At 47.2% G+C, this 14750-nt stretch overlaps 1 protein-coding gene across 1 annotated transcript in view; it reads left to right on the plus strand.

The window, feature by feature from the left end:
- Nucleotides 1–14218, plus strand: part of TRPC4 (transient receptor potential cation channel subfamily C member 4) — a 187040-nt gene extending 172822 nt beyond the window's left edge. Inside the window, exons 8-11 of the mRNA XM_066582564.1 lie at nucleotides 271–465; nucleotides 2630–2671; nucleotides 11589–11678; nucleotides 12743–14218. Coding sequence (XP_066438661.1) covers nucleotides 271–465; nucleotides 2630–2671; nucleotides 11589–11678; nucleotides 12743–13426 — 1011 coding nt within the window. The 3' untranslated portion in view covers nucleotides 13427–14218. The remainder of the gene's footprint in view (nucleotides 1–270; nucleotides 466–2629; nucleotides 2672–11588; nucleotides 11679–12742) is intronic.
- The last annotated feature ends 532 nt before the right edge of the window (nucleotides 14219–14750 follow it).

Consider the following 14750-nt stretch of genomic DNA (forward strand, 5'->3'; position numbering starts at 1 on the left):
TCCACCTCTACTGGAAATGCTCTGAGAGCCCTAATAAAACACATACAGAAGGGTCTTGGCTTGTTTAATATTACGCCCACTGTTGAGCCAAAATCAGAGAGCATTATGTTTTGATGGTGTCCAGATATAATTGCACCTCATATCTGAAGTATTCTACCCGTGAAAGCCTAAAATAGAATACTCATGTAAACATTCATTTGTTTTAGCATATTAATTGCAAACGTGAGCTTGTGCATGGATTATCAATCTTCTTTAAAATCAACTCTCTAGGATCACGCAGACATTGAATGGAAGTTTGCCAGAACAAAGCTCTGGATGAGTTACTTTGAAGAAGGAGCAACACTTCCCACCCCTTTCAACATAATTCCAAGTCCTAAATCTCTGTGGTACCTTTGTAAATGGGTTAGAAAACAAATATGCAAGAAGTACACAAGAAAAAAGCCTGAAAGTTTTGGAGCATTGGGGGTGAGTACTTAAGAAAATAGTAATATGCAGGCAGTATAGCAGGTAAATTTTTGATCTTAAAATATATAGTGCATAGGTTGGAATAAATAGGGGTTTAAGTACATATGAAAAATAAGAACAATAAATGTGAACTAAATGACTTACAAACTGATAAAGAGGGCGAGGACCCTGTCCACAAGGAAAGAGGGAGGGTGACAGTGGTTGAAGGTAGAAGTATCTCATATGGCGGTGTGGTTGCTATTGGAGGTTGTAGGCTTTTCTGAAGATGTACAGGAGAGTTTTGGGTTGCTTTTGAATTTTCCAAGTTGGTGAAATGTCTGATGTGTTGATGTAGAGAATCCCAGAGTATACAGAAGGTGATGCTTTGGAAAAATCTTGGAGATAATGGAGTTGTTAGGAACTGGTGGGGACAGATGGTATGGGAATGCTTACGCCAGCCCTCTCCTGTGTCCCTTCCTACTTGCCCCTCTGGGCTAAGCCCCAGTGCGACAACTGGGCAATGGTCCCTGCACTGCTCTAATGACAGGGACCCCAAGGAAAGAGGGACAGTGAGACCGCGGGTGAGCACCGAGTAGCTGACAGAGTCAAGAACAAGAGAGGTCAAACCGGGAAAACAAATGCACAGTACAGAAGGGAAAAACAGAGTCAGAGTCAATTGCACAGCCGGGGTCATAAACACAAAGAAGTCAGCTCAGATATATTGCAGGTGCAGGCAGACTAGGTCAAAACCAAACACTGGCACCAGTGTCTGGGCTACCGAGGTCTATATACAGAACTTCCCGCCCAGAGCGGCAGGGCGAAGTCAAATGACACCTGGAGGGCATCATAAAGCCGCCTCCTGGCGGTAGCACGCACCTGCCTGAGCGCTGTGCGGCCGACAAGCGGATAGACGGCATGAGGCGGGACGCGCCCCGGCCTCGCGACCAACTACCAGAGTGGGGAACCCCAGACAGAACTGCCAGACCGGGCCCCTGCAGCACCCAGACGAGCACCCCGCACCAACCGGACCCTGGCTCCCCAGTGGTAACCCCATATCTAACAGGAGTAAGGAGCAGACTAGAGTAGAGCAGAAGAGGAGGTCTTGTGAGGACCAGTGCTTACATGTGGGGAGGTATCAGGATATTATTTCAGAGATGTATGGAGGGGAAAGGTTGTGGACAGCCTTGTAAGTCGTTGAAAATATTTTGAACTGGATTCTCTGGGCAATTGATAGTCAGCAAAGGGATTAGCAGAGGGGAAAGGCAGGAAAGTAATGAGGGGAGACGTGGATTAGTTGGGCAGCAGAGTTGAGGATGGATTGGAAGGGCACAAGAGTGTTGGATGGGAAGCCATTGAGAAAGATTTTGGAGTAATCTAGGTATGAGATGATAAGGACGTACAGCAGAATTTTGTTGAATTGGGGTTGAAGAAAGATCATAGATGTGTTTGAGTTAGAGGCAGCAGGAGGTGGTTAGTACTTGTACGTATGGTTTAAAGACCGGGTAGAATCAAATGTTACACAAATATGAATATTTCAATGGTGAAGAACATTACAAAAATATGTAAAAATCAATCAAGGTATCAGTAAGATCAGGCCATAATGACAGAAACCACATTTTTGGCTTTGTCAAGGATATAATTCCAAATTGTAATCCCAGTTCCCAAGAAATTAAAGGGGTTTTTCAGGGATAACACTATTGATGACCTATCCTCAGGATAGATGATCCACAGTTCATTGGAGGTCGGAGCAGAAGCAGCGGATGTCTCTGCTCCGACCTCTGTGAAGTGGCTGGTGCTTGCAACTGCAGGAACGGCTCCCGCTGATTTCAATTAGAGCTGAGCTTGCAATTACAAGGCTTGGCACTTCACAAGATGTCATAAGATGTAGAGATCTCTGGGACTCTTCCTGTCTTCTTCAGCCTCATCATCTGCCAGGATTGCATTCATGAATTGTCCAGTCATAAATAAGTAAAATTTCTGTTGAATCAGGTTTTATGCAAACCTTCCTCTTCTCATAGAAAAGGGAAAGGTCATACTTCCTGTTATGGCAAGTGGCCAATACCAGTGGGTTCAACCAAAAATGGAAGCTAGCTCCCAGGCCAAAGTTATTAATGGCAAGAAATACATGCTATACTTATTTAGGTGATTTAATTGTTTTTTTTTGTCTTTTTTTTTCTCTTTTCAGAGAAGAGCAGCTGATAATCTTCGAAGACACAATCAGTATCAGGTTATTTCCCTTTTTTCACTTCTTTATAAACAGTCACACAAATGCAACTAACTGAAATAAGTAAATTACAGTACAACACTAAGTTATATGGTTATGTTATATGTGTAGTATGCATGTGTCCACCTGTTCTTTTTCCTCATTTGTTATTGGTGGTGGTAGTTTATAATCCCTCTGCCTTTGATTGGATATAAAATAGTTCTTCCTACATTGGCTTCCATGTGGACTGCTGCTACTTCTACACAGCAGACAATCTCAGGGCAAAGTATAAGATCATAGGGCAGGGGGAGAGCACCAACACAATCATCTCATGAGCTAGGAGGTAGATTTCAGACTACCTGAAAGTTCCAACAGACAATGTAGTTTATTTTGAGTTACAGATCATTTATATAGTCATCAACCTTCTATAGGGTACCACAGTTTGTGGACCCCTTGCAATCTAACTGATGATTGGTTATAGCTCTTTAGAAAATTCCACACCAGTCTGATAATCCCCCCGATGGATCATAACTAGAGATGAGCGAGCACCAAAATGCTCGGGTGCTCGTTACTTGAGACGAAATTTTCGCGATGCTCGAGGGTTCATTTCGAGTAATGAACCCCATTGAAGTCAATGGGCGACCCGAGCATTTTTGTATATCGCCGATGCTCGCTAAGGTTTCCATTTGTGAAAATCTGGGCAATTCAAGAAAGTGATGGGAACGACACAGCAACGGATAGGGCAGGCGAGGAGCTACATGTTGGGCTGCATCTCAAGTTCCCAGGTCCCAATATTAAGCCACAATAGCCGCAAGACTGCCCCCCTTCCCAACAATGTTTACTTCTGAAAAACCCTCATTAGCAATGCATACCTTAGCTAAGCACCACACTACCTCCAACAAAGCACAATCACTGCCTGCATGACACTCCGCTGCCACTTCTCCTGGGTTACATGCTGCCCACCCCCACCCCCCGCACGACCCAGTGTCCACAGCGCACACCAAAGTGTCCCTGCGCAGCCTTCAGCTGCCCTCATGCCACACGCTGGCCTCATAGCCACACCACCCTCATGTCTATTTATAAGTGCGTCTGCCATGAGGAGGAACCGCAGTAACACACTGCAGAGGGTTGGCACGGCCAGGCAGCGACCCTCTTTAAAAGGGGCGGGGCGATAGCCCATAATGCTGTACAGAAGCAATGAGAAATCCAATCCTGTGCCACCTCCATCAGGAGCTGCAAACGTGGGCATAACAATGGGGAACCCATGTGCCACACATTATTCATTCTGTCAAGGTGTCTGCATGCCCCAGTCAGACCGGGGTTTTTTATAAATAGTCACAGGCAGGTACAACTCAGCAATGGGAATTCCGTGTGCACCCACAGCATGGGTGGCTCCCTGGAACCCACCGGCTGTACATAAATAAATCCCATTGCATTGCCCATCACAGCTGAGGTAATGTCAGCTTTAATGCAGGTGGGCTTCGGCCCACACTGCCTACCCCAGTCAGACTGGGGTTCTTTAGAAGTGGACACATGCAGTTACAACTTCGTGTGGACTGACAGCATGGGTGGGTCCCAGGAAGCCACCGGCGGTACATAAATATATCCCATTGCATTGCCCATCACAGCTGAGGTAACGTCCGATTAAATGCAGGTGGTCTTCGGCCCACACTGCATGCCCCAGTCAGACTGGGGTTCTTTAGAAGTGGACACATGCAGTTACAACTCTGTGTGGACCGACAGCATGGGTGGCTCCCTGGAACCCACCGGCGGTACATAAATAAATCCCATTGCAGTGCCCATCACAGCTGAGGTAACGTCAGGTTTAATGCAGGTGGTCTTCGGCCCACACTGCATGCCCCAGTCAGACTGGGGTACTTTAGAAGTGGACACATGCAGTTACAACTCCGTGTGGACTGACAGCATGGGTGGGTCCCAGGAAGCCACCGGCGGTACATAAATATATCCCATTGCATTGCCCATCACAGCTGAGGTAACGTCCGATTAAATGCAGGTGGTCTTCGGCCCACACTGCATGCCCCAGTCAGACTGGGGTTCTTTAGAAGTGGACACATGCAGTTACAACTCCGTGTGGACCGACAGCATGGGTGGCTCCCTGGAACCCACCGGCGGTACATAAATATATCCCATTGCAGTGCCCAGCACAGCTGAGGTAACGTCAGCTTTAATGCAGGTGGGCTAAAAATTACTAGGATTACAATGTAGGCGAGGGCCCAAAAAAATTGGTGTACCAACAGTACAAATGTACTTCAGAAAAATTGCCCATGCCCAACCAAGAGGGCAGGTGAAACCCATTAATCGCTTTGGTTAATGTGGCTTAATTTGTAACTAGGCCTGTAGGCAGCCCAGTTAAAATAAAAATGGGTTCAGATGCAAGTTTCAACGCTTTATTGAATTGAGAATTGAGAATTGAAACGCATAAACATTGTTTACAAAAGTTATATGACTGAGCCTTGTGGGCCTGTCATATAACTTGGGCCCGGCGTGATTACGTGAGGTTTCAGGAGGAGGATGAATATAATACACAGATTGATGAAGCTAAAAGGTCCCCGTTTTTTATGGTGATAGAGAACGATGCTTCCATCCGCGGGTGCAGCCTACGTAATGTTTAGCTACCGCTGCTGTCCGCTGGTGGAGAAGAGAAGTCTGGGGAAATCCAGGCTTTGTTCATCTTTATGAGTGTAAGCCTGTCGGCACTGTCGGTTGACAGGCGGGTACGCTTATCCGTGATGATTCCCCCAGCCGCACTAAACACCCTCTCTGACAAGACGCTAGCCGCAGGACAAGCAAGCACCTCCAGGGCATACAGCGCGAGTTCAGGCCACGTGTCCAGCTTTGACACCCAGTAGTTGTAGGGGGCAGAGGCGTCACGGAGGACGGTCGTGCGATCGGCTACGTACTCCCTCACCATCCTTTTACAGTGCTCCCGCCGACTGAGCCTTGACTGGGGAGCGGTGACACAGTCTTGCTGGGGAGCTAGAAAGCTGTCAAAGGCCTTAGAGAGTGTTCCCCTGCCTGTGCTGTACATGCTGCCTGATCTCCGCGCCTCCCCTGCTACCTGGCCCTCTGAACTGTGCCTTCGGCCACTAGCGCTGTCGGATGGGAATTTTACCATCAATTTATCCGCCAGGGTCCTGTGGTATAGCATCACTCTCGAACCCCTTTCCTCTTCGGGTATGAGAGTGGAAAGGTTCTCCTTATACCGTGGGTCGAGCAGTGTGTACACCCAGTAATCCGTAGTGGCCAGAATACGTGTAACGCGAGGGTCACGAGAAAGGCATCCTAACATGAAGTCAGCCATGTGTGCCAGGGTACCTGTACGCAACACATGGCTGTCCTCACTAGGAAGATCACTTTCAGGATCCTCCTCATCCTCATCCTAAGGCCATACACGCTGAAAGGATGACAGGCAAACTGCATGGGTACCCTCAGCAGTGGGCCAAGCTGTCTCTTCCCCCTCCTCCTCATCCTCCTCATGCTCCTCCTCCTCAACGCGCTGAGATATAGACATGAGGGTGCTCTGACTATCCAGCGACATACTGTCTTCCCCCGACTCCATTGAGCGCAAAGCGTCTGCCTTTATGCTTTGCAGGGAACTTCTCAAGAGGCATAGCAGAGGAATGGTGATGCTAATGATTGCAGCATCCCCGCTCACCATCTGGGTAGACTCCTCAAAGTTTCCAAGGACCTGGCAGATGTCTGCCAACCAGGCCCACTCTTCTGTAAAGAATTGAGGAGGCTGACTCCCACTACACCGCCCATGTTGGAGTTGGTATTCCACTATAGCTCTACGCTGCTCATAGAGCCTGGCCAACATGTGGAGCGTAGAGTTCCACCGTGTGGGCACGTCGCAAAGCAGTCGGTGCACTGGCAGATTAAGCCGATGTTGCAGGGAGCGCAGGGTGGCAGCGTCCGTGTGGGACTTGTGGAAATGTGCGTTGAGTCGGCGCACCTTTCCGAGCAGGTCTGACAAGCGTGGGTAGATTTTCAGAAAGCGCTGAACCACCAAATTAAAGACGTGGGCCAGGCATGGCACGTGCGTGAGGCTGCCGAGCTGCAGAGCCGCCACCAGGTTATGGCCGTTGTCATACACGACCATGCCCGGTTGGAGGCTCAGCGGCGAAAGCCAGCGGTCGGTCTGCTCTGTCAGACCCTGCAGCAGATCGTGGGCCGTGTGCCTCTTCTCTCCAAAGCTGAGTAGTTTCAGCATGGGCTGCTGGCGCTTGCCCACCGCTGTGCTGCCACGCCGCGTGACACCCACTGCTGGCGACGTGCTGCTGCTGACACATCTTGATTGCGAGACAGAGGTTTCGTAGGAGGAGGAGGAGGAGGGTGGGTTAGTGGAGGAAGCATACACCGCCGCAGATACCAGCACTGAGCTGGGGCCCGCAATTCTGGGGGTGGGTAGGACGTGAGCAGTCCCAGGCTCTGACTCTGTCCCAGCCTCCACTAAATTCACCCAATGTGCCGTCAGGGAGATATAGTGGCCCTGCCCGCCTGTGCTTGTCCACGTGTCCGTTGTTAAGTGGACCTTGGCAGTAACCGCGTTGGTGAGGGCGCGTACAATGTTGCGGGAGACGTGGTCGTGCAGGGCTGGGACGGCACATCGGGAAAAGTAGTGGCGACTGGGAACAGAGTAGCGCGGGGCCGCCGCCGCCATCATGCTTTTGAAAGCCTCCGTTTCCACAAGCCTATACGGCAGCATCTCCAGGCTGATCAATTTGGCTATGTGCACGTTTAATGCTTGAGCGTGCGGGTGCGTGGCAGCGTACTTGCGCTTGCGCTCAAACACTTGCGCTAGCGATGGCTGGACGGTGCGCTGAGAGACATTGGTGGATGGGGCCAAGGACAGCGGAGGTGAGGGTGTGGGTGCAGGCCAGGAGACGGTAGTGCCTGTGTCCTGAAAGGGGGGTTGGATCTCAGTGGCTGGTTGGGACACAGGGGGAGAGGCAGTGGTGCAAACCGGAGGCGCTGAACGGCCTTCGTCCCACCTTGTGGGGTGCTTGGCCATCATATGCCTGTGCATGCTGGTGGTGGTGAGGCTGGTGGTGGTGGCTCCCCGGCTGATCTTGGCGCGACAAAGGTTGCACACCACTGTTCGTCGGTCGTCTGCACTCTCAGTGAAAAACTGCCAGACCTTTAAGCACCTCGCCCTCTGCAGGGTGGCATGGCGCGAGGGGGCGCTTTGGGAAACAGTTGGTGGATTATTCGGTCTGGCCCTGCCTCTACCCTTGGCCACCGCACTGCCTCTTCCAACCTGCCCTACTGCTGCACTTGCCTCCCCCTCTGAAGACCTGTCCTCAGTAGGCTTAGCAAACCAGGTGGGGTCAGTCACCTCATCGTCCTGCTGCTCTTCCTCCGAATCCTCTGTGCGCTCCTCCCTCGGACTTACTGCAATTACTACTACCTGAGTGATAGACAACTGTGTCTCATCGTCATCGTCCTCCTCACCCACTGAAAGCTCTTGAGACAGTTGCAGGAAGTCCCCAGCCTCATCCCCCGGACCCCTGGAACTTTCCAAAGGTTGGGCATCGGTCACGACAAACTCCTCCGGTGGGAGAGGAACCATTGCTGCCCATTCTGGGCAGGGGCCCGGGAACAGTTCCTGGGAGTCTGCCTGCTCCTCAGAATGTGTCATTGTAATGGAGTGAGGAGGCTGGGAGGAAGGAGGAGCAGCAGCCAGAGGATTCAGAGTTGCAGCAGTGGACGGCGTAGAACTCTGGGTGGTCAATAGATTGCTGGATGCACTTTCTGCCATCCACGACAGGACCTGCTCACGCTGCTCATTTTCTAATAAAGGTCTACCGCATGGACCCATTAATTGTGAGATTAATCTGGGGACACGCGAAACGTGCCTCTCTCCTAATCCCGCAGCAGTCGGCTGCGATACACCTGGACCAGGAGCTCGGCCTGTGCCCACACCCTGACTTGGGCCTCCGCGTCCTCGCCCGCGTCCACGTCCTCTAGGCCTACCCCTACCCCTCAGCATGGTGTATTACGAGTAGAGCAGAAACAGAACGCTGTAATTAAATGTGCTGCTTATTGGACTGTGGTTGGACGCTGACTTTGCTTACGGAACGCACAGCAGAGCCAGGAAAGAATTTTGCGCAAGCCTGTAGTGAGACATAGGTGCGTATGACTGAGATAGTTGAATTCACAGCGCTCAAGCAATCAAGTGGCCAAACGCCACTAGTAGGCCTTAAGTGTTTTGCTTCTATTTTTTGAAAGGCTGAGCTGAGACAGCAGACAGATACTGTAGGCAGCGTATTTATGTATACTGTTTCACTGTGGACGGGATGACGGCAGTGATGTCACGGGCAACGCAGAGCCAGGAAAGAATTTAGCGCACGCCTCTAGTGAGACGTAGGTGCGTATGACTGAGCTATTGGAATTCACAGCGCTCAAGCAGTCAAGTGGCCAAACGCCACTAGTAGGCCTTAAGTGTTTTGCTTCTATTTCTTGAAAGGCTGAGCTGAGACAGCAGACAGATACTGTAGGCAGCATATATATGTATACTGTTTCACTGTGGACGGGATGACGGCGGTGATGTCACGGGCAACGCAGAGCCAGGAAACAGTTTTGCGCAAGCCTGCTGTAACACTTAGCTGCGTATTAATTAGGACTACTACCCCCAGCAGACACGCAGTACACTGAGGACGGTCACAGGCAGCCCAAAGATATTTTTTTTCCCAAATTTGTTTGAAAAAGCCCACTGCCTATATAGACAGTATATCTCTTTCACCTTTCCCACTGTCCCTGCCTCACCAGTACTGGCCCTATACTATGTACAATGATTGCAGACTCAGGACGCAATGCTCTGCACGCCCGATATACCAAAAAAAAAAAAAAAGTGCAACACTGCTAAAAGCAGCCTCAACAGTACTGCACACGGTCAGATGTGGCCCTAAGAAGGACCGTTGGGGTTCTTCAAGCCTAAGATAACTCCTAACGCTCTCCCTATAGCAGCAGCAGCATCAGTAGCACTTTCCCTAATCTATGTCAGAATGCATCTGTGACGAGCCGCGGGCGGGGCAGATTTAAATACTCAGGTGACACCTGATCTCGCCAGCCGCTCACTGCAGTGGGGTGGTATAGGGCTTGAACGTCGCAGGGGGAAGTTGTAATGCCTTCCCTGTCTTTCTATTGGCCAGAAAAGCGCGCTAATGTCTCAGAGACGAAAGTGAAAGTAACTCGAACATCGCGTGGTGCTCGCCTCTAGTAACGAGCATCTCGAACACGCTAATACTCGAACGAGCATCAAGCTCGGACGAGTACGTTCGCTCATCTCTAATCATAACCATTAGTTATTTTGAGCCATGGGAGTCATTTAAAGGGGTATGCCATAAGGGATTAGAAGATAAAGGTTACTGCCTCTGAGGCCTGCAGCTACCTCTAAATTAGGCTTGCGTGGCCCCATCCTGACTCACTTCCTTCTCTGGGATTGTGGAAACAGTCACACTTGCTATTCTATGCTGTTTTTGTAATTCCCACAGAAGGGAATGAAAGTTGCTTAAATACCGTAACACAATGAGCTATGCTCTTTCTGCATCTCAGAAATTATGGAAACGGCAAAGCTTAGAACAGCCAGTTCAACAGTTACCATAATCCCAGACAACAGTAGCCACATACAGCAGACTTGTATTCTCATCTCAGTCATGTTTGGCTGAGATGGGAATATTGCTCACATGCGGTCCTGTGGTAATGGTGACCATGTGGTATTGACCATAGTCCACAGTTGTTCTTCATTACGAGGCTGTGGCAGAGAATTCACTTGATGTCCAGTTGAATCCCACAGATTCTTGATCAGAGAGAGATCTGAGGATGGTGCTAGCCAGTGATCATCTGGACACCTTGCAAAGCTTGCCTGCTGATGTTCACTGTGTGGGGCCTCATGTTTTCTTGCTGTAAAATGGCATTAGATACAGCTGAGATGATATAGTAGGGTAGTGCGACAGGCTGCGGCACGTCATCAACATAACAACATGCCATCAATGTGCCCCCTGGTGCATACTAGAGGTGATTGCCTGTTGATATAGATGGCACTCCAAACCATGACTCCACGTTGACGAACTCTTCGGTGCTCTAAAATAGCTGAAGGATCAGCTTGATTGACATATTGCCTCTAGACCCTCGCTCGGCTATGTGCCATTAGTCATAACAAGTAGCTCTGGAGTGACACCATTGCAAGAGTTCATGATGATGATGATGATGTGGTGTGAGGGATAATCTATGCAATGGACAGCTTGACTGCAAACTTGCCTCAGCAAATCTACGTGGCACTGTCATCATCTATATTGGAGCATCTGAATCTGTCCTTACAGAACTCTGGGGAATGTCACACACTGTGGATTGTGGAACAGCTACTACATGACATCGGATGTATCAATCTGTGCGTTGTGACATTTGTCTCAGTGCTTCAGTCCCACTATTATGATGTTCAGAGGCCTAGCTAAAAGCTTCTGAGCCCCAATGCATAATCTGTAACAGGGCCCCCAACTATCATGCCTTATTCATACTACTAGACTTACTATATGGAGAAGAAAGGCCTTATGGGCTCCCTAAGGGTCCTGGGCCCGTGAGCAACTGCATCCCCTATAGTTACGCCTATGATGATGTTCATTTGGCTCTGCCGACCACCGTCTCTAAATTCAGCCCACATCCTGTTGAGTGTTGCATTACAACACAAAGACCAACTGGCTGTACGTAGCCCTATGATGAAACCTAGGGCTCTTACTTACATATAAAAATTGTATACAAGTTTAAAAGCATTAGTAGCTATAGATTACACCAGTATCCTTCCAAAGATAGAAAATGTAACTAATATTCATTGTCATTTTATTTGTTTAATAGCTGCATTACTTCAATTTGTTTATTATGCTGGGAAACAAAATATTTGATGTATCTCCTCTTCTTGTATCAGGAGGTTATGAGGAATCTTGTTAAGAGATACGTTGCTGCAATGATCAGGGATGCTAAGACGGAAGAAGGGTTAACAGAAGAAAACTTTAAGGTACCACATTCACTTTTCCTGTTTCAATAGTTTATTTTTACAATGTAGGTGCAGGTACTGTATGTGCCACTTTTTGATACTCCAAAGGAGCATGCTACAACTTCTTAGTTCAATTCCGTGGCATTCATGAACATTGATGAGGGCTCTTACAACCTTATACCAGCAGGAAAATGCTCCTGTGGCTGACTCTCAGACTACATTCCTGGTCATGATATATTCCATACAGGTTCTGCATTGGCTTAGAATAGTCACAAGTGTATAGTGTCATGTACAGAAGTAGCAAATGTTAACTTGACACTTAGGAAACCTGTCATCAACTTTTTACAATGCAGTCCACGATAAACCTTTAATAGTTCTGTTAACAAGATTTTCTTAGCACTATTTGGTTTCGTAATACACGCTTCGGTATCTTCACAATCTGCTTTTGAAGTTTGCCCATGCTGTATTCTAATGAGCTGAAAAGAGTCAGATTTAGCAGAAAAGAGTCCGATTTTTTTCCACGCCAGGCACACTCTGCTCTTGATTGGCATGCATACTGATTTCTTTTCTTTGCTGCAATTCTGCGCAAGCGCCATAGCGAACCCTGCCCATGTCTGTGCACCTCAGTCCTCTTTTACTAGCCGATGTACTGCGCTTGTGCCTTTTAGGATCATTACTCCCCCTGCCTCCGAGGTCAGATGACTGTCAGAAACATTTAGCTGTGGGTAGTGTAGTGCATTATTTCAGTTGTGTTTTATAGCAATCATTAGTGCAGACAAACTAGAAAAAGATGTAGCAATCTCAGCAGAAAAGAGGAAATAATGGCTGGTTGAGGAACATGTAGACATCATAATATAGCCCCTTGATTGACATCAGTGTCCTGTCTAACAGTAGTACTTAGGTCGATTGACAGTAAATGTAACCAGTTCATGCATGGGAAAGGATTAACAATATGTTGGCGTTCTAAAGCCATTAGAGTATGTATCTGTCCATGGAAGGCATAATAAAGTAGAGACAGTTTTATGAATAGCTGCACAATTGTTATCCCAAAGATCACACCAATTTTTTTTTTCATTTTTTTGTAGGAACTAAAGCAAGATATTTCTAGTTTCCGTTTTGAAGTCTTGGGATTGTTAAAGGGAAACAAGTTAAATCTTCTCAATACTAAAATGAACAATGTATCAGAGGAGGCAGAAGAGAAAAGTAAACCCAAGGAAAATAAAAGTAGAACAAAAAAGAACAACTTCAGCTTCTTTGACATCACGACAATGATTCATCCTAGAACGGGAGAGATAACAGCCGATAAGCATAACAATGTGAGCAATGGCTCAGCTTTGCTAGCGTCTGCTAAGGAAAAGCCGAAGAAAATCCAATTTGCCAAAGACATAAAAAGCTTTGGGCTTTTTCATAGACATGTAAAAACTACAAACACAGAACAGAGTTCTAGTAAAATCTACTCCGTTTCTGAGGAAATTCCAGAGCCAGAAATATCTAGCCCAACGGAAAAAACATTGATGTCCGTCAAAAGCCAAGAACTTACCTCAGAATTAAATGTTAACAAACTGGATGAACAGTGCATAGTAACTCAAGATACTAAGGACACATTGGAATGTCTACCATCAGAGCCTTCTGTCAGTAGCCAGAGTTTAGTAAGCGAGAGTCAATCGGACGATGTCGAACACACGTTGAGCTACGAGCTACCATGGGAAACAAAAAGCACACAAATCGAACCCTCCACAGAAGAAGAAGATAAAATAACAAGACTGTGATCATCATCTGTACATAGGACATACCTATATTTTAAGTGCATTTGGAATGTTTAATAATTCCTTACATGACTGATTAAAGCATTGTCACTTTGGGGCATGACGACCATTTATACAGATACAACCATCCATAGGATTGGAATGCACAGTAGGGATAGTAAGATTTACAAAAGGACAATATGTTAATGGACTCTGTCTTGGCATTTATGTATTTCTTTTTTTTTTGCACTAACCTGGACAGTTACTATCCATATAAATACCTTCATATGTTAGACTATGCAAAATAATCCCATTGGACACATTGAGGAAAGCTGTTGACACTGTTATACATTATTTCTTGCTAGGATGTATTTAAAGGCACCTACTACTGTAATGTATCAATAGTACAATTGTTCTCTGCATGGAATTAAGACATGACGCTCAGGGAATATTAGAGAACATGTTCTTCTGTGTACAGGGTGTTTTATTGTGTATTGCACAAAACCAGAAGCGAGCAAAGGGTATGAACCATCAATAAGGTGGAGCTTCACTTTATGTAGTTCTCACTGTACTTCTCGGGGAGGAGAAGACCATGCGGACATTGGTAAAAAGGATCTCATAGACCATTTTTGTTGTTGGATGGTCTGTAATATCAAGATTTCGTGAATGTGTTGGCTTTCGCTTCTTCCACATATTAGAAGAGAAACTGCAGAAAGTTGATCTTTCGAATGGTAGTTAAAACAAACTCTGTAAGACAACCATTACTGAAATGACAGAGCGACTCTTCCTCTTTTCCTTTGTACTAATTTTGAGAATTTCCAATAAAATCTTTTCTGTTAAATCATTACTTTATCAATATCTGATGATGATTATAGTGATACTTTGAGAGTACTTATCACCTAAACGTGAGTATCCTTAGGGTACTGTTATATGGGCCAATGATTGACCCAATTGATTGCTCAAGACGACCCAACAAGGTACTAAAAGAGTAGGTGCTCAGTGGTCACCAATTTTTCCATTTTGGCTCACTAAAATGGAACTACCAGTGAGAAACTTCTTGCTCAGTATAAACAGGCAGTTGTTCATCTTTGAATGACTGCTTGTTTGCAGTGAAGGGAGACAAGCAGCTGGAAGAGACCTCTGGTACGCTCCGCCTCCTCTCACAGAACAACTGTTGTTCCTGTGTGAAAGCACAGAAGCAATAGTTATGGGATGCCTGTTGGGTGCTTAAAGGGTCTGTCCCACTTCTAGCTGTTTTTAGACAGCTCCGTACATTGCACAGTGGTCAGGGTTGGTGCTGCAGGCTGAATCCTATTGAAGTGAATGAAACTCTATCTGCAGTACCAAC

Source organism: Eleutherodactylus coqui, chromosome 1 (assembly GCF_035609145.1).
Source record: "Eleutherodactylus coqui strain aEleCoq1 chromosome 1, aEleCoq1.hap1, whole genome shotgun sequence".
Classification (NCBI taxonomy): Eukaryota; Metazoa; Chordata; class Amphibia; order Anura; family Eleutherodactylidae; genus Eleutherodactylus; species Eleutherodactylus coqui.